Source organism: Polypterus senegalus, chromosome 15, assembly GCF_016835505.1.
Source record: "Polypterus senegalus isolate Bchr_013 chromosome 15, ASM1683550v1, whole genome shotgun sequence".
Classification (NCBI taxonomy): Eukaryota; Metazoa; Chordata; class Cladistia; order Polypteriformes; family Polypteridae; genus Polypterus; species Polypterus senegalus.
The window spans coordinates 19,978,769-20,003,085 of NC_053168.1; the positions used below are offsets into that span (position 1 = coordinate 19,978,769).

General features: G+C 39.3%; 1 protein-coding gene across 2 annotated transcripts in view; it reads left to right on the top strand.

Annotated features, from left to right (window-relative positions):
- The window catches only part of LOC120515382 (regulation of nuclear pre-mRNA domain-containing protein 1A-like), a 66,966-nt gene extending 48,031 nt beyond the window's left edge, over nt 1–18,935 (top strand). For both annotated transcript variants that reach the window (XM_039736318.1, XM_039736319.1), the window contains exon 7: nt 17,324–18,935. In XM_039736318.1, the coding sequence (XP_039592252.1) occupies nt 17,324–17,473 (150 nt within the window). In that variant the 3' untranslated portion in view covers nt 17,474–18,935. The remainder of the gene's footprint in view (nt 1–17,323) is intronic.
- The last annotated feature ends 5,382 nt before the right edge of the window (nt 18,936–24,317 follow it).

A 24,317-nucleotide genomic window follows, 5' to 3' on the forward strand; every position in this document is an offset into this window, starting at 1 on the left:
TCGAGAATTTTTTGTATCGAAGGAGCTTATAGAGAAGGTAGTGGTGAGAGTCATAATTATTGGCAGAAAGGCCTAGCTTAAATTCTTATAAATGAGCCTGAATGCTTAATTGATATACTCCTACGTTGTGTTTCAAGTTTATCAATTCTTGCTTGTCACCTATTTCTATACCTTGTGTTACATCGAAGGTTTTCTCCCTTTTGCAGTCATATATATATGTGTGGGTGTGTGTGAGGTTACTTGCCAATTCAAAATTTTAATACGGTGGGTTTCTTGCTGTGGTGTAGTTGATTCTTGTCTTGAGTTTAAATTTGCCAGGATACCAAGATATTTAATAGGATTATACTGGTTGGTTGATCGCTACATGGACCTTAATTCTTTGCAGTTTCAGTGAACTCTCTGCTTTGAGTTAAAAATTAATATTACTGATGCTAGATTAAGAGCTTTTCTATTGGGTGTTCCAGATCTAATTATGCAATTTTCATTGCGCTATATCTTAAGTTTATTACATAGAAAATCACCCAAAAAATCCTCCACCATCGAGAAGTTTGCGAACTAACGATATGATGAATCGTCTTTGCACAGAACTGGAATTGTCCGCACATAAATCAAAGTCATCTAGACGCTTGGGATCTGGGTAATAAGATCTGGACCACCCTGTATATTTTGTCACACTGCACAGGCAGTAGGTCATATATCACATTTACTTATGTTCAAGGTGACTTACAACACTTATGAAACAATTGGTTCCATTTCTTTTGGTTTTTCCAATTGGAGCACAGGCAGGTCCCACAGTAGCGGGATTTGAACCCACAGCCTCAGTGTTTAAAGTTTTAACCATTACACCACACTGCCTCCCAGATGGGTATTGTCTGTGTGGTTTATTCTCTCAGAACACACAGATGTCAAGGATAATTAGTAATTCTAAATTAACCCTGTGTGAAAGCTTAATTCCTATTCTAGAAATCTTGATTTCACCTCAGTTAAATTTTGATAAAAGTTCGATTTTTTTGTGATATCAGATACTGACCTGCTAAGGCTCATGCCCTTTAAATGTGTTTAAGATCACAATGGTATAATTAATGCCTGGAACCAAAGAAGAAATCACATCTCTTTACATTTATGAATGATGTTTTTATTTATGAATTCACATCCCAAAGATGAAAGGACTGCTGAAACTCAGGACTAAGATTGCACACTATTACCGTAGACATCAATTGACATATACCTAGTTGTCGGTATATTATTTACATTTATTCAGTCGCTTGTTGCATCTCCATTAGCCGTCAGAGCAGCAGGAATTTGTTTGAACGTGGATTCTACAAGATGTTGAATACCAACTTGGAAATGAATGTTTTGTGCTGTTGCTAAAAAATTAAACAATCTACAGCCAGCCCTTTCTACCTCATCCTAACATTGATCGATATGATTAAAGATCTGGGGACTGCGAAAGCACTGAAAACTTACTTATGTTAAAAAAAAAAAATCTGAGTGAGGACATATTCTTTGTAACATGTTCCATTAACATTCTGGAAGTGCCCATCCAAGTGTGCATAAACTGCAGTCAGGAAGAATTGAACCTGGTCAGCAGTGATGTTCTAATACACCTTGAGGTTTAGATGTACATCAGTGACTATCTGAGCCCTAATTTGTGCCAGGAAAATATTCAACACACCATCATGCTACAGCCATCAAACAAAATGGCTCCTTGGATTCACATTGGTTGCTCCAAATTCTGATCTTTTCATTACCATGATGCAAAAGAAACCCGGATTTGCCTGACCAAGCAACTTTCTTCCACTCCTCAAGTTTTGAAGTTTCTGTGCCCACTAGAGATGCACTTTCTTGTTTTTCACGGAGAACATTGGCACCCAACATGGTGCAGTGAGTTGACACTTGCCACTTCACTGGCATTTGCCTTGCTGCGGTTCATCTAATGTATGATTCTCATCAATCTAAGTGGACCCCTCTCTTCTACCAGCTGTTCGACCCCTATACACCACCCCACCCCAGCCTATAGTAACTCCTCTAACTGGAAGTTTTTTGGTTTTCTCATCATTCTCAGTAAACCCTTGAAATGGTTTTGTGTGAAATGCTAAAACTGACATGCCTAACGGAAAATATTGTCCCAAATTCAAAGTCACTAAGGTCACTTGATTTGCACATTTTAGTACTCAACTGAACACTAACTTGATGCTAGAAACTGTGATCTGCCTGATTTGTACCACGCATGCATATTAATTAGGATTCGTGCCTAGTAAAAGCTCATTTATAGTGGACACGGTGCTTGACATGATATCTCCATTGCACAGCGTGATCTAAGAGAGTTATACAATTACTGTGTAATAGCTGAAGAAAAATAAGAGAAAACATTAGTAGATGGAGAGTATCTGCATTACTACACACCTAAGAAGATTGAAAAACTTAGTATTGGTTTTGTGGCTTAATGACCAACAAATGAGGGGAGATGCAGGTTTTCAATTAAAAAGCTCAAGATTCTTTGAACATGTTTCTGTCTCGTGCACAAGACCATTTTCTGCCAGTGGTTTCACCATATTTTAGCCAAAATACATGTTTGGGATGTTGTGAACATTCGACTGGATACCTAAAAGTTGACTGTTGCGGTCCAAGTAATCTGGTATTTTACTTATGAACATTTTGATATGGTTTTCTTTTGTTCAAGCAGATCTCCACTGAAGCTCATTGCATCAGGAATTTTGTAATCACCGTTCTCCAAGAAACAATGTTTATTTTGGCACGCACTATAAACAATAGGAGTTAAGTTAAACATGTACAGTATTAAGCATACATATTTTTTTCCATAACTAAGTCATTTTCCCCTCTCTTTTTGCCGATACTCACAAATATATCATTAGCATTATGCTAGACCTGGAGCCATTGTAATCTCTGGTCTACTTATCATGAAATTAGCACGTGAAACCTAATCTTTTCATAAAACTTTAATATTTTGTTGAAATTACTTAATATTTGTGCTTATGTAATGACTTTTATTGAGACCAATCCACTTCATATGCAGTATTTCATGTGCTTGTCTCTGTTGGAATCTACAAAGTAACATCTAAGAGACCAAATCATATCTTCCTACACATGCAGGTGGAAACAAAACACAAGGAGAATGTTACAATTCACTGGCCTCATTTTGAGGTTTGATGAAATACCAGTACCACTAACCTTAATTTAAAATGGTTAACAGTGCAGAGGGTGTCTTTTAATAGAACAACTGTGATTTAAACCATCATTTTTACTATGTATACAAGGATAGTTATTTTATTACCAAAATTATTATCACAGATGGATCAAAACGTGTTAAACAAAAAGAAAGTAACATTGCGTTTATGTATTATTTTGCAACTGTTATTTCAAGATCAGTCTGCAGTTACGTTTGACCTACCATTAAAGCTTTCTTTAATTCCATTCTTTCTTTCTTTAATCACTGGTGGTATAAAATCTGTGCAGAGTGAAAAATCTCCAGACCCAGATGGATAACCAGCTTAATCATGTACTTAAAACCGTGACCACTTCTGCTATTGTTTTTTATGAACTTCTGAGGACTGAGACACTACCAAAAACATTGTTTTGTTAAAAAAAAAAAATCTTAAACTGTCAATTTTTTACACTCCCATCTCTTCTAAACACTGACGACGATGCCCTAGCAACACTACTTGATAAACCTGCATTGTTTTACATGACCATAAGGGAATAATCAAGGTTAGACATTCTTTGTTTGATCTCCTCTACCTCTTTAATATAATATTAAGCTCATTATCCTCCGCTCCAAGGATTTTGTTGTAACCTAATGGGAGTACTTGCTACAAGCCTCTCTTTTTATACAATATAAACTTTTTTTTTTTTTGCTTCAAGCTGTGGTATACAACAAGAACGCCCTCTCCCTCCTTTACTGATTACCATTACTAATGAACAACTCTCTGTTTGCCTTTATAATACAAAAGTCATTAAGAGGATTCAGAAGGAAAAATCAGAACAAATGGTTTCTGTGTATGAAGATGACATATCACACTACATACCTATCTCTGACTATTCAAAATGTATTACAGATAATGGAGAAATGTGAGAAGATTGGTTAGTTAAAAGTATATTATTTCTTGCGAAAACACTTGCTCCCCTTTTTTTTTAATTTGCACGTACCAGTTTTGCTTACTGATTTCTTTTTCTTTTTTAAGTGGATACCTAAAATTATGCAATGGAATTCCTCTGTTAACTACATGCCCGTCAGCCAGCACCTGCATGGTATTCTCTTTCTGCATTTTCTTGTGTGTGTACCATTCCCTGCAAGCTGATTTCAAGGCCAAAAATTAGCAGTTTGAAACTTCTAAAGTGTCTGGTAACCAGGACAAACAAATATCTGATTTTGCGTAACACTGTTTATTGATTCATTGAGAAAAAAATGTGTATTTAGTCATCCATCCATCCATTATCCAACCCACTATATCCTAACTACAGGGTCACAGGGATCTGCTGGAGCCAATCCCGGCCAACACAGGACGCAAGGCAGGAAACAAACCCCAGCCCACCGCAGGGGGCACACACCAGGGACAATTTAGAATCGCCAGTGCACCTAACCTGCATGTCTTTGGACTGTGGGAGGAAACCCACGCAGACACGGGCAGAACATTCAAACCTGGGTGTCCTAACTGCGCCGCCATGTGTTTGGTCACTCATCCTGAAACTCTTTATACATCATTAAGAAAAATATCTTTTATTTACAAAATATAAGGCAAAACGTTAAAAGGTACACTACAAGAATGCACTTTTACTCATTCTGTGCAAGAAGTAGATTAATAAAGTTTAAAAATTGTACAGTGCATAATAGCCCTCTCTCTGTAGACTTGGATTGAACTGTAACCAGGTTTGCTCGAAGTTAAACTGGCCTTTGTCATCTTTGTTTCGGCCTCAGCCCCAGCTCTGCCTATTTTGGACATGTACTTCTAGTTTACTTTAGCATGATTGATAACGACTTTCTTCATCTCAAAGGGAAACTGAAACATTACAGACTCAATTCAAGTGGAAAAGCATCCCAACAGAGTAAAATTCAAATATAAAAATCTACAGAATAAAACAGTTGTAATTCTCCAAAATTAAACAGACAGAATACCATAAAGGGTATAATGCATGAAATCACAATAATACCACATCTCCAGTCCTTGTAGGTTCCTTGGTATAAAGCTTCGCACCACAGAGTTCTGTTCTCATAAGTGAGCTTAGTCCAAAAGGACAGTATGGCTGTTTAACTTGTCCCAGGACTGAAGTGATGTTATGGTCCTTCCTAGGATTTGTCCTTTGTTCTGCATTGAAGAGAAAAGTGCTGGCTAGCAATTGACTTCACCCCTGCACTGTGATCAGTGTTCTTAACTCAGTGGGACCATTTAGACATTCTTCAAGCTCTCACATGCAACATCATTTAGAATATAGAATACATAGTGATGTGCAGAATACACTAAATATACTATACTATAAAATGGTAAAAACAAATTGCAATACACACACACACACATATATATATATTATTGAAATATATCGAAAGCATTGTGTATCCAGTAAAATAAAAGAAGTACAGTTTATTAATTAATACTTATATTATTCAAGTTGAAGTTATTTCTTCACAAACAGGGTATATATGCATCTGCCTCATAAAAGTGTGTTATAAGGTTAAGTGTTTTCTATAATTTTTTAAAAGTATATTGCCCTCACTGTTGCTTTGCAGTGGAGACTAATGGGGAATGGGACACCACTGGAAAACAAAAGCTTAAAAACTTGGGTGAAATGACAAAAGTTTGGATGTTAGAAAACATGCTTTCTGTGTTTCTGATGCATGTTTGTGACAATGTAAAGGATCTAGAAATAATGGTTTTATCTCATGTGATTGGTAGTATTTTTCTTGTATCTGAGTTCTCACATAAATATGCCAGTAAATCAAAACAAAACCAACCACATGGCATGAAAAGTTTACTGTGATTTGGTCTTATGAAAAGAAACCACACCCCAGGGGTGTGAAAGGTTATTGTGAAAGAAGACAAACGCAGCACACTGGTCTACTTTTAAATTGCTAAACTTCATACTATTGGTGTTGTTACTTATTTATTTATTGTTCAGAAATTAAATTTATAAGCACAGTACTCGACAACTGTCTTGGATGTAAGTTTTTAGGCTTTTATTTTCCGGTCATGCCCAAAACCCTGTAGCTGCCAGTGTAAAGTGCCAGTGTGGGCAAGATATTTATTTAAATGTATAGAAAATGCTTAACTTTAGAACACAATTGCCTATATAACATTTTTATGAAGAAATAATTTCAACTTTAAAAATACAAAACTTATCCTTTAATCAGAATGCATGTCAGAGCCTGTTAAGAGAGCTCAAGGAAAGCTAGACAGGCAGGACAATAGTTAAGATTTATTGGAGCCGCATAATACTGACAGATAAGAAATAATCAATAGAATATGCAATACAATCATAAGAGTAATAACATAATGGAGAAAAGCATATTTACTAAAACCATCAAATTATGCAAGTCTTATATTAAAACTGTCAAGATATAGTTTAATGATTATATGTAAAAAAAAAAACAGAAAAATAATCCAAAGATACAGTATATCTCAAACATTGTGAAAAATCAATTACAAATACAAAACAAATAGGTAAATAGAAAAAGGTATTCAAAATAGTGAAAAGGAAAGAAAAATAGAAAAAAAATGATAGTCTAATGTACGTGTCGTAAAGTAAAAGAATGGAAAGTGTCTGGGTATTGGGGTGCCAAGGCGAAATCCCTTTTTAACTGAACAAAAGTTCTTGAAGAAATAAAAGGCCAAGGACCGTAGTCCTCAAACAACTGGCTTCTTATTCTAAATTAGCACGTGATCACAATGAACGGCAACATCCGGTTGGATGCTGGTTTATATAGGAACTGTATAAATAGGAATCACATATGAAAAATTTAAAAAAGATAACTGACTTACGGGGAGTCCATAATTGTTGCTATGGGTAAGTCGTACCGTACTGGGACGAGAGGTGAACAACATGCAACAAATAGTATATTTAGGCAACGGTCAACTAGAGACAGTAGTCTGTGTTTTCTTTTTGGTTAAGCTATTGTAAAATCCGAAATGTTGCAAGCATATAATCTTTTTTTTCAGGACTTAATAAATCATTCTGTAAGGAAAATCGGTTACTTTTTTAATTTTTAATTTGGAGGACAAAAAAAACCAAAACATTAAATAATACATGAGAACAACAGAAAGAAAAACTGTAATTACCTATTTACATTGAGTTAATTACTTAAGAACTAACATGGCTGACAAAATGAGTACCCTTTCATTTCACCTTATGAGAAGCATATAAGAGACATAGTAGACTCATCATTATCTACATTCAGGCAGCGTACAGAAGCGATCAAGAAAGCTAAATGAATGTTTGCTATATAGCACACTATGTGGTGTACAAGTTGTGACTGAGAGGTTATGTAAAATTATATAACACGTTGAATCCCAGTTGTTCCTTTAAAATAAATTCTGCAACAAGAACATCAGGGCATGTTTGGAAACTTGCTAAGGGCAGATTTTGTACAATTGTTAGAAAGTTTTTCTTCAACCAAAGAACTATAGACATGGAATGAATTAACAAGTTGTGTGTTAGAAAGTAGGGCTTTCAGGACCTTGACTTGATGTTTTTTTGGATAATCTCGATTAACAGGATGGACAAGCTTGTCGGGCTGGCTACCTTGTTCTCATCACAACTTTTCTAATGTTAAACTAAACTGAAACTGTCAAAAGTATTTGGTATCCGCAATTTTAATTTCACATTTCATAGAACAGAAAATTTGCTCTTGATCTATGACTGAACCTATAGTTTGACATAATTAAACAAATAAAAATGGCATGGACAAAAATGATCTCCGGAATCCAGCACCTGATCATCAGGAGCCCGCCTGCCCTTCCTCTTGTTCTGCATTCTGACATGTATGGACAACTCGTGCGAAAAGTCCATGATGGACCAAAGGTCTTCAACTGTGCGACAACTCCACTGGGGAATTCCATGAGCACCACCTTCCTAAATATATGATAACTCCACAGGGGAACCACCATTGTCACCGGCCTTTCAACTGCACAAAAATTCCATGAAAGACCCCTCCCACCAGCTCTTCCATGTAGTATACTTGTAGGAATAGCAGCCACTAATAAGTGCTAAAGCTTGTGGCGCTCCAGCCCTTAACTTGTACCAGAGGCTTTGGAGATAATAACTGCCATCAAGCACTTTCTGTAGCTCTGCATGAGATTTTTACATTTCCCAAGTGGTCTTTTGGCCTAATCTTCTTCAGTTCTTTCAGGTCTGATGGGTGTCCAAGTTCTGCGACATTCAGCTTTTTCCATAGTTTTGCAGTTAGATTCAGATAGGAACTCTGGTCCATTGTTTTCTTCTCCTCCATTTTTGGATGCTTTTTTTAGGACTTTCATGTCATTATTCAGCTGTACAACCCTTGACCTGTGACTGACACACACAGCTTTCTAACAGTGGGCTGTATGTTTCACACCACAATGCCCTTTTGCTCTTCTGATTTTGTTGTGTCCCTCACGGATTCAAAAAGGCAGCAGCAAAGTAACCTCAAGACATCTCCTCTATGCTTCATCATAGGGATGTTGCTCATTTCTTTAAATGTTTCATTTTATTTATTTTTATTTTTTTATTAGTTTTACTGTGAACACATGGTGTGATTTACCAAAAAGTTCTCTCTGCAAAGGACTTTCTCCCAGAAATCTGTAGTTTGCCAGCGTTGATTTTACAGTAGCAAACTCCATAGCTTATTTGTGTTTCTGTCTTAGAACTGGGGTCTTTGGTGGTCTTCTACCATAGTGCCTGTGTTCATCTGGACAGTGACAGATGGTGTGACTTGAAATTTGTGCACCTTGAGGCTTGAAGGGCAGCTTGGACCTGTTTTGAAATTTTCCTTGGTTCTTTCTCCACCATTCTATTCAATCTTTGTTCAGTCTTCCTCACACAGCCACATCCAGGGATGGCATCCAAAGTAACACGAGCCTTAAACTTCTTGATAATTTTAGCAACAGTGGTCTTTGGGGGTGGTCTTGTCGCCTTTTCCTTGACTATGCTTGGCTGTTAGTATGTTTCTTGCCCCCCAGATGGCTTGTCTTTTACTTCTGTTTCTCTTGTTTAATGTGTCACAAAGCACTCAAGTGAGATCTTTCCTCTGTTTAATGTGACTGAATGAATGAAGATTGAAGACACGGAGTCTGCTAGCCTCTTATAAAGGGTTCCAATAATTTTGTCCCATCCATTTAAGAATGTCATGTAGTAGAAGAAGAAGACTTTTGAGCAAATCATAATATAATTCTAAGGTATTGGCCACTTGGTTCAAAAACGAACTTGCCACGGCCTTTTAAGGAAATATCTTACCAAGCCAAATGGATGAAATTGCTGCAAACTCAAAACTTGTATATCTGTTTATAACATGGTTGAATCCTCCATATGGAGTGTCGATCGAAACCTATTTGGAGCCATAGCCGGGTTAAATTTAGGTTGTCCCTCGTTGTCCAATAGTCAGTATTATTAGACTTCAGTGCCCGGGGGGTGTCCCCCTCAATACCCCGAGCATACGACCCTTAACTTTCAAAAATGGCACCTTTGAGATGATGCTGCCCATGTTGGCTGCCTACAGTTAGGTCCATAAATATTTGGACAGAGACAACTTTTTTCTAATTTTGGTTCTGTACATTACTACAATGAATTTTAAAATGAAACAATTCAGATGCAGTTAAAGTGCAGACTTTCAGCTTTAATTCAGTGGGTTGAACAAAAAGATCACATAAAAATGTGAGGCAACTAAAGCATTATTAACACAATCCCTTCATTTCAGGGGCTCAAAAGTAATTGGACAATTGACTCAAAGGCTATTTCATGGGCAGGTGTGTTCAAGTCCGTCGTTGTGTCTTATCAATTAAGCAGATAAAAGGCCAGGAGTTGATTTGAGGTGTGGTGCTTGCATGTGGAAGATTTTGCTGTGAACAGACAACATGCGGTCAAAGGAGCTCTCCATGCAGGTGAAAGAAGCCATCCTTAAGCTGTGAAAACAGAAAAAACCCATCTGAGAAATTGCTACAATATTACGAGTGGCAAAATCTACAGTTTGGTACATCCTGAGAAAGAAAGCAAGCAAGCACTGGTGAACTCAGCAACGCAAAAAGACCTGGACGTTCATGGGAGACAGCAGTGGTGGATGATCGCAGAATCATTTCCATGGTGAAGAGAAGCTCCTTCATAACAGCCAACCAAGTGAACAACACTCTCCAGGGGTGGCGTGTCGATATCCAAGTCTACCATAAAGAGAAGACTGCATGAAAGTAAATACAGAGGGTGCACTGCAAGGTGCAAGCCACTCATAAGCCTCAAGAATAGAAAGGCTAGATTGGACTTTGCTAAAGAACATCTAAAAAGCCAGCACAGTTCTGGAAAAACATTTTTGGACAGATGAAACCAAGATCAACCTCTACCAGAATGATGGCAAGAAAAGAGTATGGAGAAGGCGTGGAACAGCTCATCATCCAAAGCATACCACATCATCTGCAAAACACGGTGGAGTCAGGCAGTGTGATGGCTTGGGCGTGCATGGCTGCCAGTGACACTGGGACACTAGTGTTTATTGATGAGGTGACACAGGACAGAAGCAGCCGAATACATTCTGAGGTGTTCAGAGACATACTGTCTGCTCAAATCCAGCTAAATGCAGTCAAATTGATTGGGCGGCGTTTCATGATACAGATGGACAATGACCCAAAACATACAGCCAAAGCAGCCCAGGAGTTTATTAAAGCAAAGAAGTGGAAAATTCTTGAATGGCCAAGTCAGTCACCTGATCTTAACCCAATTGAGCAGGCATTTCACTTGTTGAAGACTAAACTTCGGACAGAAAGGCCCACAAACAAACAGCAACTAAAAGTAAAGCCGCTGCAGTAAAGGCCTGGCAGAGCATTAAAAAGGAGGAAACCCAGCATCTGGTGATGTCCAGGAGTTCAAGACTTCAGGCTGTCATTGCCAGCAAAGGGTTTTCAAACAAGTATTAGAAATGAACATTTTATTTCCAGTTATTTGATTTGTCCAATTACTTTTGAGCCCCTGAAATAAAGGGATTGTGTTAAAAAAAATGCTTTTTGTTAAACCCACTGAATTAAAGCTGAAAGTCTGCACTTCAACTCCATCTGAGTTGTTTCGTTTAAAATTCATTGAGATAATGTACAGAACCAAAATTAGAAAAAAGTTGTCTCTGTCCAAATATTTATGGACCTAATGGATTGACTGTCTCTGGCCATATGATGAAAATTTGCTTACTGTAAACAGCAGTGGTGTAGCAAATGTTGTTTGGCCTGATTAGCATTAACTAAGAGATGCACAGCAAATAAATGTGTGACACTCCACAGTGTGATAAGCCAGGGTGTTTTTTAGACTATGTCCACACTATTGGAGTTTTCACAGTTGTTTGCGCTAAAATGATCGAAAATAATGTTGCAGTTTGCAAACTCTGGGCATACGTGCATCGATGGAAACTGAAAGAGGAAATGTCCTCTACCCTGGAGATTCATTTGCAGCTTGCATTTACACAAGGAGAACAGCAATAGCGGATACGAAAAGCAAATTGATAAAATATTTTGTAGGGATAAATGATGAGGTGGAATTGTTATGGAGAGTAATGCATGAGTGTAAGGTGTGAAAAGTGGCTGAGAAAACCTAATGAGCAGGATCAAATCATGGAAGGGCCAGGGAATAAGCACAGACCAATCAGAATGCAGTTTAGTGGCTGTGATTTCAAACCTCTCTGTTTTTACCCATCTGCACTTCACCGCTGAAACGACGTTTTCGGAAATATATGGCTCTGAAGAAAATTTTCAAAAGTCTCTACTTTTGGGGGTCAAATATGCCAGGCTAATGTGGACGAAAGGCAAAAATGAAGTCTAAGGTCTTTGTTTTTAAATGAAAATGTAGTAGTGTAGATATAGTCTTAGTCTTCAGTTTCTGTAGAATACATAGAAACTGAAGAAATTGTTTACAATAAATGTATTGAATCACAAAAGTAGATGTCTCTGTCTGTCTGTCTGTCTGTGTGTGTGTTTTATTCTTGTATCCCAAGGATGTACAATGTGGCAGCCTTCAGCTGGCCCAGTGTAATGTGTTTGGGTGTGTGCTACAGTGTGCTTTGCAGTGGCTCTGTGCCCAGAGTTTGCAGGATAGGCTCCACCCCTTAGAACGTAACCCTGGATTGGTTGTAAAATGGTGGGGAGGTCTGAATTTTGAAACTGTAACTTAAGAATGCAGAAATCATCTATACAAATGTCAGTTTGGCTTTATAATGGAAAAATAGGTTGTAGGGGTGGCGAGCGAATATGCATTGTGAGTGCCACCTGTGCCAATCCCATTTAATACCAAACAAAAAACAAACTTAACAGGCGCACAATGGTCTTAACAAACAAAAGCCTCTTATCACCCTCTACTGGTGTTTCTGCGTAGGACACTGCTGGAGTCATTCCTGACAGTCAGACTCTCAGGTCCAAATGAGACACCACTTTCCGGGGATGTCTTCCTTTTATATCGGCTGGACCAAAAGGGGCAATTTCACAGCACTGTGAGAGAAAAAGGAGACGATTTAGCAACAGCGCCCCCTCTCATCCCAGGGTGGTACCACATACCTTGTGTAAGCCTGGAAGGCGAGCATATGGTGCACATGCATGACTACATGGTTCACAATATGGTGCACATGCACTGCCAAAATAGCAAACCTCATTGTTTAAATTCATCGATTAATTCTGCCATTTCCTGAACCCATTTAGTCCCAATTTTGGGGGTGGAAGGAGCTGGTGCTTTTTGCTACAGGTCATTGCAGAGAATGTTCACTTATACCGAGCCCAACTAGAGTCTCCAGTACATTTTGAGATGTGGGAGATAAATGAACACCCAGCAAGCCCCGAGCAAAAATTTGAACCCAGTCTCCTGCAACACATTGGTACCAAGTCATTATTTCATATCATGTTCACCTAAAATCTCAGTGACAAATTTCCAGAAATTGTTAATACAATTTAATTTTGTAATAGGGTTAATGTTCCTGGCCAGTTTTGAAGTAGACCGAGCCATGCATTTTTGAAACCCATCCACGACAGGAATGAGGGCACCAGAAGCCTTTATGGAGTAGCAGTTCCAAATCAGGAAGTGACAGTAGATTAGAAGCTGATCCATCTAGGCTTAGAGAATTTACTATTTATGCATCCATCCATTCTCCCAACCTGTTTATCCTGAGCAGGGGTTGCAGATATCTTGGAGCCTACCCAGCATGCGTTAGCACAAGGCAGGAACAACTGAACCAATTGAGCCAGATTTGGCTCCAATTATTCTTTCTTTCCTCCATTCAGTCATTTTTGACTGTGCTCTCTCTAGGTTAGAGTCACAGGGCATGAGGGTCTGTCCTGGCAGTGCTAGACACAAGGCATGAATATACTCTGGCCAGGACAAGTTCGCTCACATGCATACCCTCAGTCACTCACACTAAACCAGCTGAGTCCACAGTCAGCTTAAACTGTGTGTCTTCGGGATGTTGGAAGAAAACTGGAGAAAACCATTGGAAAGACTGGGAGAATATGCTGAATACACACCACTGGCAAAGATAGGATTTGAAAACCAGTCTCTAACTACAGTCCTAAACAGGAAAAAAAATGAAGACAAAAATAAACAGTTGGACGGATGGATAGATGGTTGGAACAAGCCAGTGTTCCGCTATGAGCATGGTTAAAGGACAAGCTTGGAAATTTTCAATTCAAAGCTATTTCCATGTGAAATTGTGCTCTAATGATAAGCTTTTTCTATAATTTAAAAAAAAATATCACAATCTCAGTGGCGCTTTAGATAGATAGATAGATAGATAGATAGATAGATAGATAGATACTTTATTAATCCCAAGGGGAAATTCACAATAGAGGCATAAGGGGCAGGGGGAAACACTGAAGAAAAAAAAGCATAAAAATTTACTGAAGAAGCTTCAACAGTTGCAATATAAGAAAACATGCCTTCCGTGTTTCTGACGCGTGTATGTATGACAACAGAAGGAATCTGAAAATCAATCATTTTATTGCATACTAGTTGTGCTACCTGTCTAAGTAATCAATGTAGACCTCAGCCTACGCCATGCAATGTCTCTGTTCAATGCCATTTGGTATGAGATTTGCTAACGTGTGTGATGCGCCATCTGTTAGAGTAACAAATGCAATGCATTTTATTACTGAAAATGTTTTTGAGGCGCCATCTTTTGGAATGAGAGAGGCATGTTAATCAGATTGACACACAGACAAACGCAGACTCTTTTCCTTTTATTAAGGTGTACGAGCTGTGCTACCCATCTTTAAACAGGTTGAAATCTAATAAATCACCCATGCAATGCATATGTCTGTGTTATGTGCCATTTGGTATGGTATTTTTAAAAGCAGTGGTAATGTTTGTGATGCACCATCAGTTGGGATGACAAATCCAATGGATTTTATTACAGAAAATGTTTTGTTATGCACCAGCTGTTGGAATGACAAAGGCATAGTAACCGAATGGACACACAGACTGTTACCCTTTTATTAAGGTTTACTTGCTGTGCTTTCCATCTTAAGACAGGTTAAAATCTTATTAACCAATGTAGACCTCAGCGTTCCTGTTTGCAGTGCACCATGTAGTGCATACGTCTGTGTTATGTGCCATTTGGTTTGGGATTCATAAAAGCAGTGTTACCGTTTGTGATGCACCATCTGTTGGAGTGACAACTGTAATGCATTTTATTATTGAAAATGTTTGTGATGCGCCATCTTGTGGAATGACAGAGGCACAGAAACCAAATGGACACACAGATGCTTATCCTTTTATTAAGGTGGTTTCCTGGTACTATTGTTCTTGAGGTAGGGATGATGCGTTTTCTGTTTGCTTGTGTGATAAGAGTGATTTCATGGGAGGAGTTCTTACATAAACACAGAAATAAATCTACGCAGTACCAACAACGTGGCAGGAAAAGTTTACTGTGATTTGGACTTTCAAAAGGAAACCACACCCCTTTGGGGTTGGAAGGTTGTTGCAGAGGAAGACATGTGCTGAGGGAAGCAGGCACAGCAAGTCTTCTTTTAAATTATAGAAAATGCTTAATTTTAGAACACAGTTTTGCTTGGCAATCCATACTTTTGAAGAAGTAACTTTGCCTTCAGAAATATCAAACTTATTCTTTACCTGCAGCCATAGAAATACTCAGTTAAGCCAAGATGCTACCTGTGCGTTTGACCTTGAACTGTCTGTTAACTTGTGGATTCACTGTGTTATCATTTTTCTTCTAGAATAGTTGCAGGGATCACAGTGAAGTGAGAGATTGGAATCAAATCAGAAAGCATTTAATGAAGTTCCACATGGGAGACTGGGCATCAAACTAAAAGAGGAGGGAGTTCAGGGAGTGGAGTGTAAATGGGTGCAAAAACACAGGAAACAGCGGGTGATGGTGTGAGGAACTCTGTCAGAACTGGGTGATGTTACAACTGCTGTCCAGCACGGGTCAGTAATATATGTATAAATTATCTGGAAAAGATTCTTTTTTTTTTGTAATCAAATTTTTATTAAAGTATAAATCATAAACAATTGCAACAGCTCACAGAAAGTACTTTATAATATGCCAATAAAACACCCACCCCACGGCACCCACCCTGGATAAGATTATAAACAACAAGCTGGTTAAGTTTGCAGATGATACCAAGATAGGTGGATTAGCAGATAATTTGGAATCCATTATATCATCACAGAATGACTTGGACAGCGTACAGGCCTGGGCAGATTTGTGGCAGATGAAATTTAATGTCAATAAATGTAAAGTATTACACATAGGAAGTAAAAATGTTAAGTTTGAATACACAATGGGAGGTTGGAAAATCGAGAGTACACCTTATGAGAAGGATTTAGGAGTTGCAGTGGACTCAACTGCCAGACAGTGTTCAGAAACCATTAAAAAGGCGAACAGAATGTCAGTTTATATGGCGTTTTGATGTGTGGAGTACAAGTCACAGGAGGTTCTGCTCAACCTTTATAACACACTGGTGACGCCTCATCTGGAGTACTGGGTGCAGTTTGGGTCTCCAGGCTATAATAAGGGCATAGCAGTGCTAGAAAAAGTCCAGAGAAGAGCGACTAGGCTGATCCCAGAGCTGCAGGGGTTGAGTTATGAGGAAAGATTAAAAGAGCTGAGCCTTTACAGTTCAGAGGTGACACGATTGAGGTGTTTAAAATTTGTAAGGGAGTTAGCCCAGTGCACACCATTTCTATGTGTTGAGGTTCAAAGGTTAATCGTGAAGTATATTTGTGCTCCCTGGGTTGTTCTGCTTGGTTAGACACCAGCTATCTGTGACACGAAAACTTGATTTTGAGAATTCAATAAATAGATCAATTGAAGGCTAACATGTTTGTTTGTTTTTTTTTATTAACCTTGTCTGTACAAAGACTTGCATAAGAACCAATTCAAGTCAAAAATAACTCTGCAATAATGAAGGCCTAAAAGACAAAATTCAACAAGTGAAGCTCGCCGTCTCAGTGGGGTTTCCACGCCTGTCCTGTGTCTGTGTGGGTTTTTCTCTGAGTGTTACTGTTTTTCTCACACATTGTATGTGTTACGTTTGTGTATGTGAGTGGGCCTGGCAGACCGCTGTTCAGTCCAGCCCTGGTTCTTGCGTCTTGAGCATGGGAAAGACTGACCAACAATGATGGACGGATTAAAAGGCAGAAGTCTACGTGACCATCATCATCATCAAGTCCTTCGTGAGAACCCTAAATACAAAGACGACTGTTTCATTTATGTTAGGTAGAATGTCCAGAGGGACTGGGGTCTCATGGTCTGGAATCCCTACAGATTTTATTTTTCTCCAGCCGTCTGGAGTTTTTTTGTTTTTTCTGTCCCCCCTGGCCATTGGACCTTACTCTTATTCGATGTTAATTAATGTTGATTTATTTTGTTTTATAATTGTGTCTTTCATTTTTCTATTCTTTAATATGTAAAGCACTTTGAGCTACTGTTTGTATGAAAATGTGCTATATAAATAAATGTTGTTGTTGTTGTTGTTGAAAGGTGCTATATAAATAAAATGTATTATTATTAATCCGAAATTGCATTAAGCAGGTTTGCAATTTAAGTGTTTTAAAATAATATGTAAAGTAGGTGAAGCCCATATATGTTTTAATCAGAAATGCTGGTTTTGTTTGACCCTTTGTTTTTTTTTTATTTATTTTTTGACAGGATTATAAACAAAAACTGGCCAAAGTGTCCCAAGTCAGAAAAGAACTCCGATCCCGAATAAGCAGCTTGCCAGACCTCTCCTTACTTCCGAATGTGACCGGTGATCCTCTCCAGCTTCCTTCTTCAGGTGACCTGTACAGCGCCGATTAACGCCATCCTCACCTGGCAGATAATTGTGGTGTTATTTTTTTATCCTCATAGAGTGAAAACGATATTTAAAAGAAAACAAAAAATATAGAGCAATTGTATAATGTGTCTTCTGTAAATCTCGACTTCATTTGGTGTAACTACAAGAGTTTTTCCTATTTAAACAAAAAAACATAACATTCCTCCCTCGGGATTGTGGTATTATGTTATTTATCTTCTTGTTTAATTTATGATGAGCCAATCAAGTCAGTCAAATGCTATATTTAATATTTTTGTGGAACAGCATCCCAAGGATAATTGTGCCATTTCTTTGTTAGGTCTTTCTGAATCCGTTCTGACATGTCAATTGCTACCGTTAAATTGTGTTTTATTTCAAACCCCCGTGTTGTTAGTTTATGTGCCTTTTTTGTGTTGGATTCCCAGTGCAACTTTTATTGTTTACATGTTTTATTTTCCTTGCTGCTCCATCCATGCTTTACCCCACATATTCCCACTAACAGGGGAAATCTGCCAGATATGAAAGGCAGCGAAATCAAGAAGCACGACACCACTTGTTTAGGCCGTTGCCTAATTTAAACGGATTCATTTTATCTTTCAGTAAAGTCTCAACCAGAGTCGGTTGCGGTCAAGATGACTTCCTCCATTTAGCGGGTGTGTGCAGACTGTATTGTTGTGCGGCATAAGAGCAAAAGAAATCTCCACAAGGGTATTACTACAAACATCACGTCTGCCCCCATCATAGTGGCCCGGCACGGCGTGAGACACGTCTTAGACCGTCACAGTAGTGAGCCCAACGCATGCAGTTGGCCCAGAACTCCGAGAAAATAGACATTGACCAGCATGAGAAACAGATTGGTGGTCAGCTTTACCTCATTGGACGTTTGACGATTGAGTCGTTTCGTTTGCTAGACGCTCTTTGATCAACACGTCCATAGGAAATGTTCAGCAGTTCTATTAGCTTTGCGTTCAAGTGAATGTTCTCCATAGTTGTTGAATCGATGTTGGCACATTAATGGTACATCACACAGCCAAAAGTGAAAGAGTGTCACCTTCGGCATGCTCCTCAAAGTGCCAGTCGAAAAGATCTGCAAATCTGTTCGATGTCCAGACGCTTTGGTTAGGAGCAGAGCAAATGCATCTAGCTGTTTGTGGCGCTCATCCAGACAAGGAGGTGAAAATGTGGCTGCTCTCTCGTGAAGCCGCACGTGAAAGCAGGTAGTCGTGAATGGGAGTAGTGCTCATGGGCTGTTCAATAAAAAAAAGATCAGAAATCACTCAGTATTTGAGTTTGCTGCTAATCATACAACTAAATGCTAACATTTTATAAGGCGTTCTGAGCTTAGAGTTTTATAATGTTAACTTTTGTTGATGCTGTACTGTTGTGTTAGCTTGGACCTTATTACTGACTGAAAAAGAAATGTAAATATGGTATGTAATTTCATTTGTAGAAATAAAAAAAGGATAATGTTTGCAACTGAGTACTTGCATTTCTTTATTCCTCGGCCAGGGTTTTAGCACAGAGGAGGTAAGGATTGAGCCAAGCTTCCCGGGGTCTCACACTTGCTGTGTTTACACATTTTACTTTAGCTTCATAAGTAACACAGCACCATTAACTAGTAGTATTCACCCCCTTGATCCGTTTCACATTTTATTGTTCTACAACACTGAATCAGAGTGGCCCGGCGATGGACTGCTGCTTGCTCCTTAAGCTTGCTGGGAATAGGCGTCAGCTTCCCTGTGACCCCCGCTCAGGATAAAGCAGCTTCACAAAATGGATGAAATCACCGTGGAGTTAATTGGGCTTTGTTGACACCGATCACTTAATGTCAACGTGAAAACGGATCTCTGCAAAGTGCTCGGAATTAGTTTCAAATATACACTCCCGGTCAAAAGTTTTAGGACACCTCGGTTTTTCCAGTTTGTCTTCAAAATTTCATCAGCTGGAATGCAATGAATGACCTAAAATGGTGAAAAGGTGAGCAGTAAAATACTAGTGGTTTAAATTTAAAGTTTAGCTTACCATTCATACCAGAATATTAGAAATGGGCACACTTGAGGGAACAACTAATAGGTGACAACTTATAGATGGTCTGCAACAATTAATGTAAATGAAGCCTTGCAAGTTGAAGCAAACAATTTGCACAGGGGTCCCAACGACTGTTGATTACTTAAAAACCTTCTGGGTGTGTCTTAAAGCAGAGTGTTACTACTGCCTCCGAAGTACTACTTGGAAAATATTACACTGTGGAAAATTGTTAATTCCTGTTATAATGGGAGGAAAATGGAAATGAAATGAAATGAGGCAGAGCATTCTTACTCTTAGAAGTGTAGGCCTTTCATTTTGAGAAATTACATAAAAAATGAAAATGTCAGTGAATCCAGTGGTGTCCTACACAATCCAAAGGCAACTGGAAACTGGAAGAAACTCTGATAGAAGTCACAAGCCAATTAAAAGACACGTCCCAGAGGGTCACCAACTCATGTCATCGGCACTTCACAGCACAACAGCTTCAAGGACAGCTTAACAGTGGTGGTCAAAAAAAGCCAGTGTCAGTCTCTGCTGAGAAGAGGAGACTTTGTCCTGCAGGTTTGACAGGGCTATTGGCAGATAAGAAAGACAATCTTTAAAGGACAAAATGAGGTCTTGAAATAGCAGCTGTGGACTACTGCAGAGTTATAAAAAGTCTTATGGACCGATGCTACAAAATTTGAAATGGTTGGTTCATCACGCGGGGTGTTTGTATGCCGTCGAGTTGGTGAAAGGAGGGTTCCTCAGTGCGTGACACCAACTGTCAAACATGGAGGAGGAAGTGTGGTGGTCTGGGGTTCTTTTGCTGGAGGCAGACTTTGATGACTTGTATTTAGTGATTGGCATTCTGAATCAAAAGGGTTACCACAGTTCAGCTGTTACATCAGCAAAAGATGGCTACTTTGATGAATCGAAGATTTGAATCAAAGTTTGTACACGTAATGATTCCTTCACTTGTTTGTGTCATTTGGCATTATTTATTTGTTCTGTGAAAGTGTAGTATTGTCCAAGTCGTACTTCAGATGGTGTAGTAACACAAGCTGTACCAACTCTGCTTTAAGACAGACAGAAGGTTGTTAAGTAATCAACAGAAGTTGGGACACCTGTGCAAATTGTTTGCTTTAACTTGCAAGGCTTCTTCTACTTTCATTCCTATAGAACATCTGTAGGTTGTAACTTATTGATTGTTCCCTGAAGAAGGCCCATTTGTATTTCATTTTTTTCAGTTTTTGTTAACCTAAACTTTTATGCTTAAAACCTCTACCAGTTTGCTGCTTACCTTTTCACAATTTTTAAGTCTCTGATTGCATTTCAGCTGATTAAATTTGAACAACAACTAGAAAAATTGAGGTGTTCTAAAACGTTTGACCAGTAGTGTAAAACACAAAATAATTGATCACTTAAGTATTCACCCCCTTTAATATGTGTAGGTGCCACGGTGGATGGACTGGCATCCTGAACAGGAAGGTGGGTGGTTCCTTGCCCTGACGGGAGGTTGTATTGGAAGGACATAGATGGGCAGGCATCCCGGCCGGGTTGGTTGTTGGTACCTTTCTTGGCTTTGGAGGCCATAATGGATGGACAGGGGGAGATTGTGTATCCAGAACACTAATTGCCAACATCCCTCAGTTGGATCTTCCAGGTACACACCTGCAGGGCAACATGGGAGTTGTAGTTCCAATGGGCAGTCCTGCCGGGATTCCTGGGTGCTGCCGAAGGGAGGAGTTCTTATTTTAAGGAGGTTCCTCCTTACCCGGAAGTGCATCCTGAATGTACTATGGCAGCACAGGAAGTACTCTCAGGCAGGCATAAAATAATCCGCTAAGCCTCATCCAGGCGAGACAAGAGTTTTGTGGAAGAGGACAAAGCTTGCCTGGAGGAGTGAAGAATTTACAGGAAATAAATGAAATTGTTTTTCTGCTAATTGTGTAAGAATACATTTTTATAAGGCACTGTATTAAATAAAAGAAGCACATGTCTGTTAAGTTGTTTTGGGGGTAAAGGGAGTCGGCAGCACCCCCTAGTGGTCACATATAACACACCAAAATCATCACTGATACAGCCAATTGGTTTTAAAAATCACAGAATTTGCTCAGTGGAGATTACTGGCCGGAGTTGTAATTGAAGATAGTCTACCTGAATGTGGGAGGACCAACTTGTGCTGAGTCACTTTGGTGGACTCACCTACACAATGAAGATATAAGAACGGAGCATGCATCTCAGTGACAAGATGATTGAATAGCACACTTCGGGATGGAGACAAGAAAATATCCAAATCATAGACTATCCAGTCATTATGAAATGGACAGAGTACGGCACAGCTGGAAATCTGCCATCCACAAAATGTGAGTAATCATTCAAGAAGAAGAAGATGAGTGGGGGGGCCACCATGGGAGACCTGGAGGAGTTACAAGCTACAGTGTCTGGGACTGGAGAGACTGTGTGGGTGACAACTGCTGTCTGGATGCTTCACCCGTCACAACCTTATGAGGGAGTGGCAAAGAGACAAAGCATGCAGGACACCTGAAGGAAAGGCACATGGGAGACACCCAGCTCAGCTGGAGGAAGGTTCTATGGACTGATGAGACCAAAATGAATCTTTCTGTGGCCTTCAAACTAAAGAGCATGTTTCAACATTGCACATGATCAAAAACACACCATCCCCACCATACAGCTTGATGGTGGCAGCGTTAGGCTGTGGGAATGCTTCTCAACAGGGTAGAGAATAAAATGAATGCAGCAAAATATGGGGGGAATAAGAAGATGTGGATGCAGTCTGCAAGAAACCTCCACCTTGGAGAAGATTTGTTTTCTAGCATGAGATGCCACACACGTGTGAGTAGGAGTCGACTAAAGGGCCTGACTAATGGCAGTTCCATGTCTGACCAGGGGGTGGCGGGGTGAACTAACTGTCTTTCTTGATCAATCCCTTGCAGACCATTCTCGGGAAATCCCGCAGGGTTCTGGCGCCTTTGATGACATCACTTCCGGTTCTGGGGAACCCGATGACGTCACTTCTCCCCTCCGCCTCTGATGACGTCACTTTTCTGGTCCTGCCTTTGAAGACACCACTTCCAGTCCCCGCCTCTGATGACGTTGCTTCTGCTTCTGGCCCGATGATACCACTTCCTACACTGGCCTTTAAAGCCGCCATCTTGATTCAATACCGCAGTTCTGTTTTGGACTCAGTCTTGTGAAGAACTCATTACCTTTAAATACCTTTTTGCAGCCAAGGCACGATATACAGCTGGCTGCTCCAAAACTTTATGATGTCTGTTTGTTGTTCTTGTGATAACAGGAATGGCTTCAAAACAACACACGATTGTCCTGTAGTGGCCGAGTCACAATCCACATCTCCATCCAATTGAGAATTTCTGGCCGGACTTGACAGAGGCTGGTCACTCAGGATCAACGTGACACCTGACAGAGCTTGAGAAGTTTTGTAAAGAAGAAGAATGGAGGAAAACGGCAGAGTGGAGATGAAAAGCTGATAAAGAGAGACAAGAGACTCAAGGCTGTCATGGCTGCCCTCTACTAAACACTGCCTTGAAGGGGGTGAATGTTTATGCCATCTTGCGTGCTATATTTGTAATTCATGTAAGCCACTTTGAAGACAAAGACATTAAAGAGTCTCTTTCTGTTGTCAAAAAAAGCCAAATTAAGTCCACTCTTATTCAATGTTGTATACCAATAAAATGCAAAAACTTCGAAGGAAGTGAATACTTTATATAGACACCGCACAAAGTCAGTCAGAGGGGGCTCCAAAGAAATGAGCTGCAATGTAGCCCTGCAGAATTAATTCACTCAACTTTTTCTTCTGCCACAAATATTGATTAGTCTACAGGGACTCCCTCTCAACTCAATGGAGAGTTATAAGTCATTAAACTGTCTGTTGAATAATGTGCTATTCAAACCCAACAAACATAACTGATCAGAATTATTCACCGTGATGCTAAAATCCGCTTCTGAAGCTCTCAGCAATGTCAACAACATAAGAAATGTGACAAACGAGAGGAGATCATTCAATCCATCAAGCGCATCTGTTTAGCTAAGCCGTCCCAGTATCTCAATCAGATTCTTCTTAGAAAGGTTTCTGCTTCAACTCCATGTCCTAATACTTTGTTCTAGATTCCCACAACTCTTTGCATAAAGAAGTGCTTTCTGTTTCACCTCCCCTTCATTTCTACTGGTGTCCTCAAGTGTGTGATTCGCTATTAAATTGAAAGGATTCTGCTGGATCTACTTTATGAGGACTTCAAGGTCCCCACACAGTCTCTAAACAAGTTTAATTCTCTGAGTCTGCCAAATTCCAACTGCTGTGTCTGATGCCATCACAGAAGGACAGTCTGAAAATTATTTTTGAAGCTTTTGTCGATAAAAATCTTTCATTCATGAGTGATATTTTTCCGAACCCTGCTGCTTACACACAAATTGTACTGAGCCTTTTGGCCAATAATGCCGCCCCCAAAAATGTGCCACCCCCTCCGCCCCCCCTAGCTACGCCATTGCCCTTATGTAGATAATCCTGTGCGGAATATTGTGGAGTGGCTTGCAATTGGCACCACTTTCTCTGGCTGGGCTCTCTATATGAATGTGTGTGTGTTAATCAATCAATCAATCAATCAACATTTATTTATATAGCACATATTCATACAAAAAAAATGTAGCTCAAAGTGCTTTACAAAATGAATAGAGAAACAGAAGACACAATAAAAAATAAACATAAGTCAACATTAATTAACATAGAATAAGAGTAAGGTCCGATGGCCAGGGTGGACAGAAAAAACAAAAAAAAACTCCAAAGGCTGGAGAAAAAAA